General features: G+C 30.9%; 1 protein-coding gene across 2 annotated transcripts in view; it reads left to right on the forward strand.

Annotated features, from left to right (window-relative positions):
- The window catches only part of LOC126890771 (elongation of very long chain fatty acids protein-like), a 113,847-nt gene that overhangs the window by 26,249 nt on the left and 69,280 nt on the right, over positions 1-18,318 (forward strand). Inside the window, exon 3 of one of the 2 annotated variants that reach the window (XM_050659957.1) lies at positions 9,282-9,401. The exons of the other annotated variant lie outside the window; for it this stretch is intronic. Coding sequence (XP_050515914.1) covers positions 9,282-9,401 — 120 coding nt within the window. The remainder of the gene's footprint in view (positions 1-9,281; positions 9,402-18,318) is intronic. 2 annotated transcript variants of the gene reach the window in all.

Raw genomic sequence — 18,318 nt, forward strand, 5'->3', positions numbered from 1 at the left:
GCAAACGCGCTTAAAGTAGTATAACTTTAAAAAATAAGGGGTGACACGATCGTATTTTTGGCACTGTTTCAGCGTGGCCGTGCTGTACACTCAATTCTTTAGTGATTCTGTTTCAAAAGGGTGTTCATCTGCCCAGTAAACACGATTGTGTCGGTTAATGCTACCGTTTATTTGAACTTCGCCTCATCACTCCAAATAATGTGTCAATAAAATTGTGCGTCGTCTTCTGCGCAAGTACAGCACAACCAGTTTCACTTTAGATTTGAGATTTGGATGCGAACTGGTGTTGACGTTCGGCTTTTACAAAGTTTTTAAATTTTATTTTGGCAACGGCCTGCACTGGAAAGTTACAATATACCAAAAAAGATGATAAAAGTCATAAAATCTATATATTATATGGAAGTAGAAGGCGAAGTACAAATAAATGGAGAAAGATCAGGCACTTTTAAATGGAATAAGGGAATTAAACAAAGAGATGGACTAAGTTTGGACTCTTGTTTATAATATTCATGGATACTTTAATCAAAAATACCAAAGATCAAACAAGAAACCTTCAATATATAGTAGCATATAAAAACTTAAATACAATAAAGATCAACTCCCTTCTATACGCTGATGATATAGTCTTAATCACAGACACAGTAGGGAAAATGCTGAAACTAATAGATATTTGGCAAAAAGAGATATAGAAATTAAAAATGGAAATGAATCCCAACAAAACAAAACTTATGATAATAAGTGAAGATGAGAAAAAAGAAAGGAATACTAATATAATAGTAAGAGAACAAGTAATAGAACACGTAGTATCTATTTTGGAATATTTGGGAAATATAATAACTAGAGCTCGAGAAATATGCAAAATGCATATTAAGTGCATATTTGCATATTTTGGATAAATTTTATAAGTGCATATGCATTTATTAAAATTGCATATTTTCAGACTTTTTTTTGCCTCAAACGATACCAACAGAAAATATTTTAGAAATGAGAAGCCTCAGATCTAAACAATAAATCAAAAAATTCTCGTGGAATCACTTTCTGGTATTAACAGCCTTAATCTCTGACTTTAACAATTTATAAGGCAATGAGACTATGAATAAATTAGACAAAGGGGACTCTACAATATGCAGTCATATTTTGTTAGTGAAAAATTTTTGTTATCGTTAAGTGATGCTGCGCCATATGAGCAAAGGTGGAAAACATTTAAAAATGTTTTTTTTTCAAATTTGTTACTTGTTTAGCATACGCTTTAAATAGAGTAGCAGACTGGAAGAACAGAAGTTCCAATGGTCAATACCTTTGTATCAAATATAAAAAATATTTTTTTCTACGAGCGTGCAAAAATTTCTACTTTCGCGCACGCATTTTAGTTTAGAAAGTTTCACTTTTCCGCACGCGTGTTACTTTTCCGCACGCGGTTTTTACTTTTCCGCACGCGTGTTAATTTAGATATGTTAATATGGCCTTAAAGTAATTATAATACATGCAATAAACTAATATTTAGATATTATTTACTAATTTATTTCAAATATATCTTATTGTGTTCCTGTTTTAATGAAATTAACGCGACAATTCGATGAAATAAAATTATTTTGACATAAAATTCGAAAGTCAAATCGGTAGACAATAACAATCGTTTTGAATCATCGTCATGGAAACCAAGATCGTCGTCATGCTAACTAATTATATTGAAAGTTTGGTTTTGACAACCTTGTCACAGAATTAATTTGTGTATGTATTTTCATATTAATTAAATTAATTGATTTAAATTTGGTAATTTTTTAAAGACTCTTAGAAAAAATATTGTTCCTAACTCTTGCAGAAAGTCTCTTTTCCGCACTCGACTGCTTGCCGAATTCCCGCTTCGCGTCGTTCGGCAAACTGCAGTCGCGTGCGGAAAAGAATGACTTTCTGCACTTGTTAGGAAAATAACTATTAAAAGCCCTTCTGCGAGTAGAGGTGTATAAAGATCGTTTACCTAATGTGCCTTTACCACCTGAACCTGTGATAACTAGATGGGGAACATGGTTAAATTCTGTAAATTTCATAACCGATAATTTTAAGGGAATTAGAGATGTTATTTGTAGTTTCGATGTAGATAACTCAAGTGCTATAAAAAATGTGTGGATCGTTATTAAACAGTAATTCGACACATATCCAAACCAATTTTGGAAATATTGCTAAACCAATCACTAAATTAGAAAAGCGAAACATTTCATTAGACCAAAGCATTAAAATTGTCAATTGATTAAATGAAAAACTTAAACACCTTGGGGAAACCAACAAAGTGTATCCAAAATTCTGCACTGTGTTAAAGAAAAATGAAGGATATCAAAAAATAATTCAAATAAATAATATTATTAAGATGGGGAAATGTGAAGATAAAAGTGATATAGGTAGAACCCTCAATTATACAATATTTTAAATTTGCTCCTTTAACGTCATGTGAAGTAGAAAGAAGTTTTTCCGTGTATAAACAATTATTGTCAGAAAGACGGCTCAGTTTTTCTGCAGAAAATTTAGAAAAATGTTTAATAATGTATAAATTTAATGGTAATAATAATACAGAATCATGGTGATAAATATAAAGAATAAATGAATATTATGATGCAGGTAACAGGAATTTCAATAAATATTTTTTGTGACTGACAAAAAATAAATATTTTTTTATTTAGCTTAAATGCCTCGACAGCTAAGGCCATTGGCATAAAATAAATAATTAAATACCTTCAAAACAAGGATTACTGCGTTTTTTATTTATATGCATTAAATGCATAAAAGCATATTTTAGTAAATATTTCAACTGTTTTTTGTGCATATTTGCATGCATATTTAAAGGTTTTTTAAGTGCATATTTCCCGAGCTCTAATAATAACAGATGATGGGAAAACGGACCTGGCAATAAGTAATAAACTGAAAAAGGAAACTAAATTGTATTACTCTTTAAATAATGCAATTTTTGGAAAGTCAGAAATAAACAACAAAACTAAACTCAGAGTATTTGCCGTGTGCAGTACTTGGAGGGGATACGAGAAACGATCGTGCGCTAATGTCGGAGAAATCTTGAAACTTTCTTAACCCTGCTGTCCTGTTCGGGTCTATTTGACCCAAAAAATAGTTTATTTCTTATTTTACAAAATATTACCCGGCGTAACGATTTGGTGTTTCGTGACTTTATTACCTAATATGAGTTCTTTCAATTGCATATGAGATAAATAATCAACTTCCTGATTTTTTTGATAAAAATGAAATTGTTACCTAGGGTATGTTCGGGTCAATATGACCCGCGTATTTAAACCGTTAAAAATTACCTGTTTATGTGTGTTTAGTTGGCAGTATTCTATATTGGTAGTACCTGTGTGTTTGTCAGCCAGACAGATACGTCTGTAAATAAAAACAGGTTTCTGCAAGCTAGAACTTGTAAAATAAACAACTGTAGTATAGCTGGACGATGTTGCAAACCAAATTGTAAATATGACCAACACGGAAAAACAGCAGGTCTTTGGAACCAACTGGAAAGACATGAATAAAGTTGGTTTCCAAGCATACATTGGTCTCTTATTTTTAGCTCGAGTTTATAAGTCCCATGGTGACTCAACTAAAAGTTTGTGGAATAAAGAAACGAGTCGTAGTATATTTCAATCAACAATGTCGCTTGATATGTTTACAAAAAGTGTGCAAGTAATACGTTTTGATAACAAAAATACTAGACAGGATAGGATACTAGACGTTTTGATAAACTTGCTGCACTATGTGAAATTTATGAAACATAGGTAGTAAATGTACCAACATTTTTTAACCCTGATGAAAATGTTACCGTCGATAAGCAACTAGCCTTTTAGAGGCCGCTCTCCCTTCAAATGGTACATTCCAAGCAAGCCAGCGAAATATGGCACAAAAGTTTGGATTTTATGTAGTTATGAATAGTAAAACTTCTTATGTTCTAAAATTGCAGATCTATACAGGAATGCGTGTGATGTGTGACTTGAGTAGACATTTGGAAGGCCACAATATTACGTGTAATAACTTTTTTACATCGTCAAATTTAGGAAAATTTCTTCTAACACAAAATAGATACAATGCCGGGGATTATAAGTAAAATAACCCGGAGCTTTCAGCAAAAATCGCGAATAAAGAAGGTCATAGCTCGTCTTTTTTGCTTCACGCAAGATACCACTGTTGTTGACAATATTCCTAAAAATGATAAAAATGTTGTTCTTATGAGTAATTTGCATTATGAATCGATGCATCGTGCATCACTTTCATCAAATAAAAAAGCCCCAAATTATTTTAGATTACAATTCCAGTAAGGGAGCAGTGGATACTCTAGATTAGCTTGTTGGCACGTATACATGTGATAAGAGATAAATCGCTGGCCAATGATTGTTTTTTATAATGTGCTGGACATATCTGCCTACAACGCTTTCGTGTTCTAATGGAATAACAATAAACTGGCAAAACGGCGAATTTTCCTTGAGGAATTGGGAAAAAACTAATGAAGCCAGTCATTATTTCCAGAAAAATATACCAATAACTAAAGACTCTCACGAACTGGTAAAAAGGACACGAGCGGAAACAAGTAGACAAGATGGAAATGCTAGTGAACCATCTACGGACAATCTAACTCCGCCTGCTTAACGAGCACACTGTAAACTTGCCCTAAAAACGTTGACCAGACTAATTATTATGTTGTATATATCATAAACATATGAGTAAAATCCATTCTTTTTATTACTGTCAGTTGTAAACTGAATTAAATTTTTGTAGATATTTGTTACTAGGCTTTTTTTAAAGAAAAAAATACTTTTTGTTTTTGTTAATAAGGTTTAATTTACATTAACAACATAATTTTTGTTTAATTAACCATAATTTCTTGTTAATAAAGTTTTATTTATCACCATTATCTTATTTTATTTCGATTAAGGAGCGTTAACCATAGTTGGGTCATATTGACCCGAACAGTACATTTGTGTAGTTGACTCGAACGGGACAGCAGGGTTAAATAATTCATTGTCAATTGAAATTGACAAATTGACGTATATTTCATATCTACTGTCAATGAAGAAGAAAAATTATATGTTGCTCCACAATATTGATATGATATGCAATTACTATATAAAAGTAAATTTAATTAATTGTACTTTGCTTGTAGTAGTGCATTTTAATAATTAATTTTATTTACTACATACAATTGCTTACTTTTAATAACATAACCTTAATATTACTTTTTCTTCTTATAATATTTTTGGGCGATGGCCTTGGCAATTGTCCAGTAACCAGGACAAATATGATTGGTCAATATAATTAAAAGTGCGAAAAATGTTACCGAGCTATGACATCAGGTGTTGCTTTTCCGAACTTGCACGGTCCCAATATAACAGCATATACATAGTACGTTATTTGAAGGTTTTTGCTGTAAATTTTAAAGAACCGTTTGGATTGACATGAAATTTGGCATACGCATAGCAAACATGTCAAAGAAAAAAAGTGTGATATTGTGCCAATGTGTGCTTTTGCCCTGGGGGTGTTTCACCCCTTCTCGGGGGTGAAAAATATACGTTCAAAATAAGTCCCGAATTCGATAAACTGACTAATTCTAAGCAAATTTTATTCTATACAGTTTTGTTACTAAGTCAATACTGTTCGAGTTATTTGCGAGTGAATATATTCATTTTTAAACAAAACAAATACGTTTTTAGACAATTTTTCGCAAATAATTCAAAAAGTAAGTATTTTATTAAAAAACCATTCTTAGCGAAAATATAGCTTGTAAAAAAGTGAAAAAAAAAATGGTGTATACTATTGTGTATCAATTTGGCAATCAAAGATAGAATAAAAATTTAATTTTTTTTAATATAACGTGGGCACATAAATTTGATACACCCTGTATATTGATTTGTAAATATTTATTAGAAGTTAGCTTTCACGCAAGGTGGTTTCTCCTTAATAAATTTTTCCATGAAGACTTAAAGACATTTGTAAATAAAAGGGAAGTGAAAGTTTAGGATTATTATTTTAAACCGATTGTTTATTACGGGAAAGGTATAAGCCATAGGAAATTAGTTCTTAGAAAATTAAGGTAAAGAAAGTTTGGAATTTTAATCTCTTTTTGTTTAACCCCAAGTAAATTTTGTAGAATTTCCGGAAAGTAATTATTATGATGGTAGGAATATTTTTGAAAGTATGAGTGGGTGTTTCGAATGAAAAAAATAATGGGGGAAGAAGAAATGTCTCGGATGGGTTTAGCAATTTGGAATGCGAAGGAGAGAAGGTTGAATTTTCAGATAGTTTTGGAAAGAGGGATTATTGTGTTACCGGCAGCCGAAGAGGAGCAGTCAAATTTTTCGTGAGTAGTTCAGAAGCAAGTACTAGTGGTTGTATTGATAGTGAGAGTAGCTGAAAAGTGGAACGAAAGACAAATCAAATCAAGAAGAAATACCTCTTTGATTCTGTAAAGTCCAAGAGAGTAAGTTACAAGAATTATCGTTATTAAAATTATTTGTGACACCAAGTAAAACAGATACTTGAGTCTCAGGAGATTATTGTTGAGAGAAAGAGAGGAGAGAGATTTGGAGTTTATTGAACGAGTCCTGGTCAAAGGAAGCCTGGCTTGTGTTTTTGGAGAAATAGTTGCTGGTATCCTGCTGGATTGTTTGCTGAGAATGGAGAGGGCTTTGATTGGTAACCCAACATAATCAACAAGGAGGAGCTGTTTGGGTCAAGAGGAGACATCATTGTGTGTGAATCAAAAAGGTCAGTCAATAATCTATGTGATAGATTTTCTTTATAACCAGAAGTTAATTTTTTTTACGTAAAAGCATATGCATTTAATATTCCAACAATTCAAAAATTTAATAGGGAGTATAAGTAATTTTGCGAATACCAAATTTGTTTGTTTAGCTTGTTTTATTAATGGTATCAAGAACAAAGCGATAAATATTTTTTTGAATTAGATTAATTTATATGATAAAGGTTTAATTTGGACAATTATGCCCACAGAATTTAATTGATAAATTTACAGAGCATTGCTTTTGATAATAAAGGTATTTGTATGTGTTTATTTATGGTATTTCTATTTATTTCCTTTTCCTAATTTTATCCCGATAAGGATCAACTAAGAGATACTGAAGCCACGAGAAAGGATAAGTATAACCTAAGATAATTTAATTATTTTTTTTTATGACAAAAAGGCACCCTGAGAATTTTTATTAATTTTTATGTATGATTTGCGACAATTAAATAATTAATCAAATAAATAATAATTAATATCAAAGCAATAGAAAGCAGATCCTAACAATACATGAAGTCTCTAGTCCTAGCAGAAGCAAAGTTATAGCTAAAGAAAAATAGGTTCATATTCGCCAAATTTCAAATAAATATATTTCAACGTGAAATAACCAAAAAATGAAGCACTTTTTGAAAAAAAGCTTTACAACTTTTTTAAAGACTTTTAAAAACTTTTAGTTCTTTTTTCGTAAAAAAAGATTCTACCATCAAACTTAAGCAAGTTACGCTCAAAATACAGTTGGCCCCTTTTGATTTGGCAAAAAAAATCGGGAAATCACCGCGTAATTAAAAACTTAAATAAGATTAATCGTTACCGATTCACAAGCTGCTTTATTTATGTCGTGTTTATATGATCTGTAAGTTTCATCTTTTCAATACGCTTATTTAAAAAAAATGGTATTAAAATAAATTTATTAAAATTTTTTATTAAAAAAAATGTTTTTTTTTCAAATTAACTTAAAAATTATTAGTAATACCAAAAATATCAAACAGTAATAAAATATACGTTGCGCTTTTCTGAATATATTGGATTTTTTGTTTTACTGTTGGACAAAATTGGTTATGCTATGGCTGTTCAAAGTTTGGATACACTCGTGATTAGTGACTCGTTCAAGCCATTTTAACTACAGCCTTTTAAAAAATAAGCACACTTTGAACCGATGAAACTTACACATCGTTTAAAGAATAAATAATAAAGGTAACTTGTGAAGCGGTAACGAATAATTTTATTTGGGATGCTAATTCCTTTTTGTATGGGATTGTATTGGGAAGCTTTTTGCGATTTTTTTACGAAAAAATAAAAGGACCAACAATATTTTAGCGAACCTCACATACTTTTAATGTTAGAAGTTTTTTTGATAAACAAATAAAAATAAACCTTTTTTTAAACGCTTTAAAAAAGTTGAAATGAGTATTCCCCGAAAAGTGTTTCGTTTTTTGGTTATTTCTCGACGAAATATTCGATTTGGAATTTGACGAATAAGAACCTACTTTTCATTAGCTACGACTTTGCTTCTACTGTATCTACAGACTTCATATTATATGCACCATTTTTTGCAGTTTTTGATAGGCTATATTTTTATTAAAAATATTTTTTTCGAGAAAAGACTTACTTTTTTAGTTACTTATGAAAAACCGTCTAAAAGCGTGGTTATTTTGTTGAAAAATGAACATATTCACTCGCAAATAACTCGAAAAGTATTAACTTGGTGGAAAAACTCTGTAGAACAAAAGTTGCTTAGAATTAGTCAGTTTATCGAATTCCGAACTTATTTTGGACATATATTTTTTCACTCCCGGAAAGGGGTGAAAGTCACCCCAGGACAAAAACATACATCGTCACAATATCACTTTTTTCTTTGACTTATTAGCTATGTGTATTATTGTGTATGCCAAATTTCATGTTAATCCAAGCGGTTCTTTAAAATTTAGAGGTTTTTCAAAATTTTACCGTTAAAGAACGTACTAATAGTAAATTCGATAATGACATATTGGGCGGAAACATGGATTGTACAAAAGAAACATGAATCAATGAAAAACGCGACCAAGATGAAATACATGAAAAGAATAGCTGGAGTTACGAAGTTTGATAGATTCAGAAATGAAGATATAAGGAGAGCTGAAACAAGAACCGATAATGAGGAAGATCGAAAAAAACAATTAAGCTGGTTTGGACACATGCAACGAATGGAACAAAAAAGACCTACAAAGAAGGTACATGAAGCTAAAATGGGAAACAAAAGAAAAAAGGGAAGGCCGAGGAAGACATGGATGGACCACATCCAGGATATAGGTGAAAGGAGACACATGAGTATGAGGGATATGAAGAACCTGGCCACCAATAGAAGCGATTGGAAGAAATGGATAAAAGGCGGAACCGGACATCCGATGCCCTGAAGGGCACTAAGGATTATGAGAAAGAAGAAGGAACGAGTGTATTATAATTTATAATTCTTTATGCCCATGATAATTAATTTTTTTTTTGGAATTTTTAGTGCATTTATATGTATGTTACAAATCGAAATTGGATATGTATGGATTCGAAAGACAAAGACTATTTTGCAGATACAAGCAAATATTATTATTATCTTAAACTATTCGACTTTGTTGAAACAGTAAGTATCATTTTTAGTTTTTACTTTTTTAAGTTTAGAGTTTTTACACCATGATTTTGAAAATTGTCTTTTCTACAATAGTTTCTTTTATTCTAACAATATTGTAATAATAACCACTGTAATATTTTTCTATCTACTTAAACTAAAGCCCTACGCGATCAGCACATATGCTGTCTTTTTTCTAGATCGTATATTTAGTCCAGAATAATAGGGATTTTCTCGGGACACTCAAAGGTCCAGGTAGTTGACTACTTTTTGAAGATATTCTTCTTTAGCGGCGAATCGATTGAGGGTAAAATTGTACATGAACCACGCGCCTGCGCACACTGACAGTATGTAGTTCTGACAGTATGTAGTTCATTGCTAATCTTTCAAAATAGGTATGTATGTATCTGTAACCGTGCAAATAAGGCATTAAAAGAATATATTAGTGGTTTTAGGAAATGTATTATTTATTATAATTCTTGTGTTTTTGGATTTGTGTTTCCCTGTAGTAAAATAATAAAATATGTAGGCATAACAATTTTACAGTTTGTCGCCGTGTTGTGTAATTATATCCGAAACTTACGTGTCAATTCAAGTGGCTCGATGGCGTAGTTGACAGAGCGGTGGGACAGAGAACGGAAGCACACGGAAGGTCGCGGATTCTAATCCTGGACGATTCATACTTTTTTTATTTTTCGTTATTTTAATAAAAATTTTTTGAAAGTGGTAGATAAGAAAGTTAGTTTAATTTTTAAATAAAATACAAATAACCTGTTAAGTATATTTACTTCGTTTAAATTACCTATATAATAGAAGAATATCTTCTTACGCGCGTACAAAGTACACACACATTCTTTTTTAGTTATTGTAGACCTATAGGAAAAAAACCTACCTGTTTCCTGCCTAGAGTTCGATTCCGTTTTTAATTATTAACAATTTAGTGCAAAAATCGCGATCTTTTCGATTCTTTGCACTGCATTCAAAAGCTAAATAGTTGACATAAAATTATAAAATTCGGTTTTTAGAACATCGAAAAACCTTCAAAATGCCGATTTTTGAATGTTAAAAAGTTAATGTGTTGCTACGCAAACTGAAAAATAAATGAAAATTGTTATTTGTTAATAACTTACTAAAACTACCGTAGAACTTTAGTGTTTCACCCAAAGTTGGGTATTGGCGTACTTAACAAACCTTTAAAATTTGAGACTGATCCATTAATTAGTTTAAGAGTTATTCTATTTGATTATCCCAGAGACCTTTATTTTGCAATAACATAAGACAGAAAATAATAAAGATAGGGCAATTATGAGTATGCCTAATGAAAGTAGAAGAGTGATAGTATCAAAATGTATTAAAAAAAGATAAAAAAATAATTAATATAGTCAAAAATCCTAATGCCAAATTTTTGAAATTTTGTAGTTTAAAAACACTTGGAATAACTTTAAAAATGTTGCCCGCAGAAACAATATTTTTATATATCCGAAAATATAGTGAAAATATATTAACATGAATTTTCAAATAAAAAAATTTAGCCTGGGTTAATTTGGGACAAAGTTAGCCATATGTTTTTTTTAATTCACAGCTAATTTGTTTATAATAATTAAGGAATATAATTAATGCCACTTTAAGGACTGGGATTTGTATTTTTCCTTAAAAAATTTGCACAAACATTGTACCTTCACAGCACCATCTACGAATTTTTAAAAATGCAGTTCAAACGATTACTAGGTGGAACCTACAAATCCACCGAGTGAAAATACCGAAAAAGCAATTTCAAACGAATAACATTTTCTGTATCTCCGGATCAACTCAATGGATTTTGATATTTCTTTTTTAATTTGTATATAATTTCTACGTATATTACAATTGTGCAACTTGTTTATAAATTTATTAATTAATAAACAGTCTAATTTGTTTAAAAAATTCTTGAAAAAATATTTTTTTTACAAAAACCTACTTTTTTAATCATAGTATAATTAATGATCATAGAAAAAGTTAAAGTACACTTTAATAAATAAATGGCTTTTTTTAGATAATTATTTATTGAAGATAATTGATTTATTAAAGTATACCTCAACTTTTTCTATGATTAATAACGACAGTATGATTAAAATCATGGCTTTTTGGGAAAAATTATTTTTTCAAAAGTTGTTTAAACAAATTAGATTGTTTGTTAATTCAGAAATGTCTAGACAAATTGCACATTTTTAATGTACAGAAAAATTACATACAAATTAAAAAAAGAACGATCAAAATATATTTAGTAGATCCCGAGATATAGAAAATGATAATAGTTTTAAGGCTATGGGTACATAATTCGCAAATATTTTACGTGTATCCCTACTTTTTCTGTCTTTACACGGCAAATTACGAGTAGTAAAATTCACACTGGTATGGATATGTAAACATTACTAGAATGTCATTCTACTTGAAAATGTCATTATTAATTTCAAGAGATGGGTTTTGAATGTTCTTGGATAACTGTTATTTTTATAATTAGAAATTATTAATTCAGTTAATAAATGTGATAATTTTTTCACTAACTATGTATTCAGTGATTGTAATAATTTATTTGTACAACAAAGACTAATACTCAATCGAGAAAAGAGGAAAAGTGTTAAAGTGATTTTTTAATAATATATTGTTATGGAACGCTTACAATTTTGAACATCTTTAACAACAAAATACTTGTATCACAGAATATATTATCCTGATGTATTCTCTGCTTGGATCTTCCACAAATAATACACAATAAATAACTTTTTGTCAAGTTCACGTCTTAAATCAATTATTTATCAAATACACTATATTTCAATATAGTCCTGTCGCCAGGGGGGGTACAACGGCCTCGTTAATTCAGATGGACTTACTCAAGTTTTTTTTATGTATTTTGACCCGTAGAACACGAATTTTTTGGGTAACAGTTGATCCGGATGTCGATAAGATTGTTATATACCAAGAACTTGAGGAATCAAATAACAGCGATTTTTGGCAAAACAAAACAATATTTTGTATTTTGTGGGCCATTTTAAGTAAAAAATATTTCTACAAGTTTTTTCGTAGGATGCACAGTTTTCGAGATAAACGCGGTTGAACTTTAAAAAAATCGAAAAATTGCAATTTTTGAACCCGAATAACTTTTGATTAAAAAGTTTTAAAAAGTTTTAAAAGTTTAAAGTTTAAAGTTTAAGTCAAATTATATCGGTTTTGATTATTTGCATTGGTAAAAATTTATTTTTTTATTGTTTAACAAAGCTATAAACACGTAGGGTTTCCCGTGCTTTTACATGCGTTTTAACGCATGTAACGTAGAAATAGTCTTGATTGCACTAGTACCTATTCTACCTACTCGTTCGATTTTAAATGAGAAATCATAGAAACATCACTCACGCACTAGTTGTTTGTAGCTTTGTTTAACAATAACACAATAAATTTTTAGCAATGCAAATAATCAAAACCGACATAATTTGACTTGAACTTTCAAAGGCGCTAAGCAGAATTGCTATTTTATTTTTTAATCAAAAGTTATTCGGGTTTAAAAATTGCAGTTTTTCGATTTTTTGAAAGTTCAACCGCGTTTATCTCGAAAACTGTGCATCCTACGAAAAAACTTGTAGAAATATTTTTTGCTTAAAATGACCCAAAAAATACAAAATATTGTTTTGTTTTGCCAAAAATCGCTGTTATTTGATTCCTCAAGTTCTTGGTCTATAACAATCTTATCGACATCCGGATCAACTGTTACCCAAAAAATTCGTGTTCTACGGGTCAAAATACATAAAAAAAACTTGGGTAAGTCCATCTGAATTAACGAGGCCGTTGTACCCCCCCTGGCGACAGGACTAATAATATTTAATCAATAACTCAACATATTCCCGATGGAATGTCAAATATTTAAAATTGTCACTGATTGTCAGTGTCTGACTGACAATATATGCTGACAATATTATATTTGGCTGAGTGCGTTGTAAGACAAAGATAGATTTGGAAAATTTTACCACGGCATTGTGTTTATTTTTTTCAAATCCTGAAAAAACCCATAAATATTTTTGAAAATTTTAAACGCAGAATGAAAGACTAAATTATTACCGAGGGCCGAAAGTCCCTTAAAATAAATAAAAAGTTTATTTTGAATGATATATTTGAAATTAAAAATCACACTAAATTTTCTCTTAGATTTTCACCCCTGTAACTTATTAAAATAAACATTATAGAAGTTCTCAGGGACTTTCGGCCCTCGCTAATAACGTGATATTTCATTCTGCGTTTAAATTTTTCAAAAATACTTATTAGTTTTCTCAGGATTCGAAAAAAATGAATCCCCATTTGAATTGCATTGCAGCCGAAAATACGTACCGATCCTCTTAAGTTGCCTTTTTTAATTTTTGAACTCGTGCATTTGTCGGCTCCCAGCTCCCCCTTCACTTACCACGACTAGTCACCAATTGAACTACATTTTTAAAAATTCGTGTTAAATAGCAGCTTTTCTAATATGTAAAATGATTTTTTCTACGGACAATATTTTTAAAGTTATTCTAAGTGTTTATAAACTACAAAATTTCACAAATTTGACATTAAGGTTTTTGACTATATTAGATAAAAAATTATTCATATTTTTTTAATACATTTTGGTAGCATCAGTTTTCTACTTAGATTTTTTATAAGCCGAATTGCCCGAACTTTATTATATTCTGTCTTATGTTATTGCAAAATAAAGGCCTCTGGGACAAACAATTAGAATAACTCTTAAACTAGTTAATGGATCGGTCTCAAATTTCGAGGGTTTGTTAAGTACCCCAATACCCAACTTTGGGTGAAACACTAAAGTTCTAAGATAGTTTTAGTAAAAGTTATTAACAAATAACCATTTTCAGTTTTTTTGCAGTTTGCGAAGCAAAAAATCAACTTTTTGACTTTCAAAAATCGGCGTTTTAAGGTTTTTTAAAGTTCTAAAAAAATTGATTTTGTAATTTTATGTCAACAATTTAGCTTTAGAATGGACTGCAAAAAAATCGAAAAAATCGCAATTTTTGCACTTAATTGTTAATAATTAAAAAACGGACGCGAACCCTAGGCAGGAATCAGGTAGGTTTTCTTCCTATAGGTCTACAATAACTAAAAAAGTAGTCAGCTACCTGGATCTTTGAGTGCCCCGAACATGATCTATTTCTAGCTTATCACCCTGGAGTAATTCTGCGCTTGTCAGTTTTTCTATACTAGTCCTGTCGCCAGGGAGGGTACAAAGGCCTCCTTTATTCAGAAGGACTTACTCAAGTTTTTTATGTATTTTGACACCTAGAACACGATTTTTACTTTATCGTACTATATACGTAGTATAGTATAATAGATAAAGTTATAGGATCGTGCAAAAAAATTTTCAGATTTCACTTTTTTTCGACGTTTTGAGTCCCCCTGAGTCTAGAAAGCAAATAAAAAAAAAACATGTCGGAATTATGTACGTACGTATGTACGTACGTATGTATGTACGTACGTATGTCGCCACCGCCCAGCAAAAACTACCGGACCGATTTCGATGAAATTCGGTATGAGTAAGTTTATGAGAATTTTATCGAGAAACTAAGCTTTTAAAAAAACCTCTTAAAGGGGGGCCGAAATAGGGGGGTTATTTAGGGCCCATTTTTGCAAATTTTGGCCAAAACGAATGAAATTTAACTCAAAGTTATCTCATCGATAGCTAAATACAAATACGGAATTTGACATTTCCAAATTCAAAATGGCGGCCATCATGGCCGACCGCCCCCCCGACACATTTCCCTACCTATATAAAAACTTGTTTAGGATAAGTTTAATTTGAAAAAGCAGTTATATTGCCTAGAGATGGGACTATAAGAAGAATATTATCGTTTTTCAGAAAAAGTTATGGGTTGCCTATATTTAACGGGTCAAAATTTGACATAACTTTGAACCAGATTTTCTCAAAAATCGCTTCAAGGAATTTGTTTATTTTTTTATATATTTTTAATGTCCTATTGGTAAATTTAATGACATTAGTCAGATTTCTTAACTCCCCATAGGAGGGGAGGTATGAATTTTCTATTAAAAAATATTCTAGTGCCCGTAACTTCCTTTGTAATAGAAACTAAGATTTGAAATTTTGCAGACCTATATGGTACTTTATTATCTATTATCACAATAAATTTTACCCAAAATATGGCTTCCGGTTGAACCGGAAATGAAAAAGAAAATCGTAATTTTTTGGATCTGCCCTATATATTTTTACACATTTTGAAAGAATGCAAAATTACCTTTCAAATGACATAAAAGTTGTTGCTATAGCTCAAAAACTCAAAAAGTTACAGTAAATAGAAATTTTGCTATAATCTTGTGTGTGTCCTCTCTCACGCGATCATAGCACAGCATTATTATAGGGCAGTCAATGAGGGTATTTGGCTCCGAATTCCATCCTACTACATCGATGTACTTGATATTTTCACAGTAAGTAGGGAATAGCTCAAGAAACAAAATCTACCCTATATACTATGGCGCTTTTATCTTGGGGCGGTTCCCACCCCTTTAAGGGGGTGGAAAATTTGTTGGTCAAAATAAGCACGGAAGTGGCTAGAGAACCTATTTCTAAGCAAAAACTGGTCTATACTTTTTTTGGAGAACTCAATATTTTTTGAGTTATGCGTAGTTGAAAATTGGCATTTTCATTGGAAAATAACACCTCTTCGGACGGTTTTTTGTGAATACCTTAAAAACTATGCATCGAACTAAAAACACTATATAAAACTTTTTTAGATTATAAATAACAAAGAGATTCGTTCCTTCGTAAATGTTCTATTTATAATAAAAAAAAAGAGATATGGTAGGTGAAAAGAGTTTGTTTTTTGGTGCATGCTCAAATTGGTATATTCAACTTGAAATAACAGAGGATCGGTAGGTTTTAGGTGTATAATGCTACCAACGCCTTTTGTAGTGTTTGAAAAGGCCTTTAAAACGAGCACCATTAAATGCCGGTTACTTTCAAACTAAGCGAGATATGGTGCAAAAAAATATATGACTAATGTACTTTAAGGAAAAAATGAAAATTACATACATTTAACCCCTCACCCACCAGAATTTAAATGCATTGTTTTTCTTCTGCAATATCTTTTAATATAGTGTTATTTCTACTTTCAAAAAGTTGAACGGGTTTAAAATGAATGGTTTTTGTAAAAAATGTGATTAAATTATAGAATGTTCTTAAAAAAAGATAGAAAAATAAAATTTTTCAAAATAAAAAGGAAAATAGAAAGAAAAATAAAAAGTTCTAAAAAAGAAAGAAAGAAATTAAATTTTCTTAAAAATCTTCTTTTTCTCCATGTTATTCGAAAATAAAAATGTTCCACCCCCAAGAAGTGGTGGGAACTGTCCCATGATAAAAGCGCCATAGTATATAGGATAGACTTTGAATCAGTAGATTGGGCTACTCCCAAAATTTCATTAAAATCCATGCAGTAGGATAGAATTCGGAGATAATATCTTGTTCTTAATCTCGCGCATTGACTGGCGTAATAGAAATAGAGTGAAATGCAAATATTGTAAACTATTAATTTCTCAGAAAAATGAACTAATTTGAAATGAAAGTATGACTATAATATTCTATTGATTTATGCAATAATCTATACATCTATAGTGTGTCTCCGAAATATGGCATCGAACATTTTCTCAAATGTAGGAATTAATGATGCGTAGAACCATAAAATATTTTCAAGTATACAAGGTGTTTCTAAAATATCAAAATAACGAGCAACATTGCTATTTTTATAGAATGCCAGTATCTAGTACGATAACGATAATAGATCGGTACGATAAAGTTCTCGGGCAGCCCTTTTGTCCAGCGTTTTTTGGGTAACAGTTGATATGGATGTCGATAAGATTGTTATAAACAAAGAACTTGAGGAATTACATAACAGCGATTTTTCGCAAAACAAAACATTTTTTGTATTTTTTGGGTCATTCTAAGCAAAAAATGTTCTTGCAAGTTTTTTCGTAGGATGCACAGTTTTCGAGATAAACGCGGTTGAACTGTCAAAAAATCGAAAAATTGCAATTTTTGAACCCGAATATCTTTTGACTAAAAAATAAAATAGCAATTCTGCTCACCGAATTTGAAAGCTCCAATCAAATTCTATAGGATTTGATTATTTGCATTGCTAAAAATTAATTTCTTTATACAAAGCTATAAACACATACTGCTTGAGTGATGTTTTCAATGCATTTCTCATTTAAAATCGAACGAGTGGGCGCGCCTACAAAGAGGCAATTTCTGCGTAACATGAATTAAAACGCATGCATTGGGCACGGGAAACACTAGTTGTTTATAACGTTGTTTGTCAATAAAAAAATTAATTTTTAGCAATGCAAATAATCAAAACCGTTATAATTTGGCTTGAACTTTCAAATGCGGTAAGCAGAATAATTACTATTTTATTTTTTAATCAAAGGTTATTCGGGTTCAAAGATTGAAATTTTTCGGTTTTTTGAAAGATCAACCGCGTTTATCTCGAAAACTATGCATCCTATGAATCGCTGTTATGTAATTCTTTAAGTTCTTTGTTTATAACAATCTTATCGACATCCGGATCAACTGTTACCCAAAAAATTCGTTTTCTACGGGTCAAAATACATAAAAAAATTGGGTAAGTCCATCTGAATAAAGGAGGCCGTTGTACTCCCCCCCCCCTGGCGACAGGACTATACCCAACATTTTATACCTAACTTCCCTTCTTCCCTGAAACAAATGACTTTGTCTCGAGCTTCTTACCTAAGAGTATGTAAAAACAAAAATGCGCGTCTCTCGCTTCACACTCGAAACACGCAAGTTAATCTGACGCGTTTCTAATAAAAGCAAGTCTCAATTAAAGTTAAGTATTAAATTAAAGTTAAGTATTAAGTAACTGCATTAAAAAATTAAAACAGAACCATA

This window comes from Diabrotica virgifera, chromosome 8 (genome assembly GCF_917563875.1).
Source record: "Diabrotica virgifera virgifera chromosome 8, PGI_DIABVI_V3a".
In the NCBI taxonomy this organism is placed as follows: domain Eukaryota; kingdom Metazoa; phylum Arthropoda; class Insecta; order Coleoptera; family Chrysomelidae; genus Diabrotica; species Diabrotica virgifera.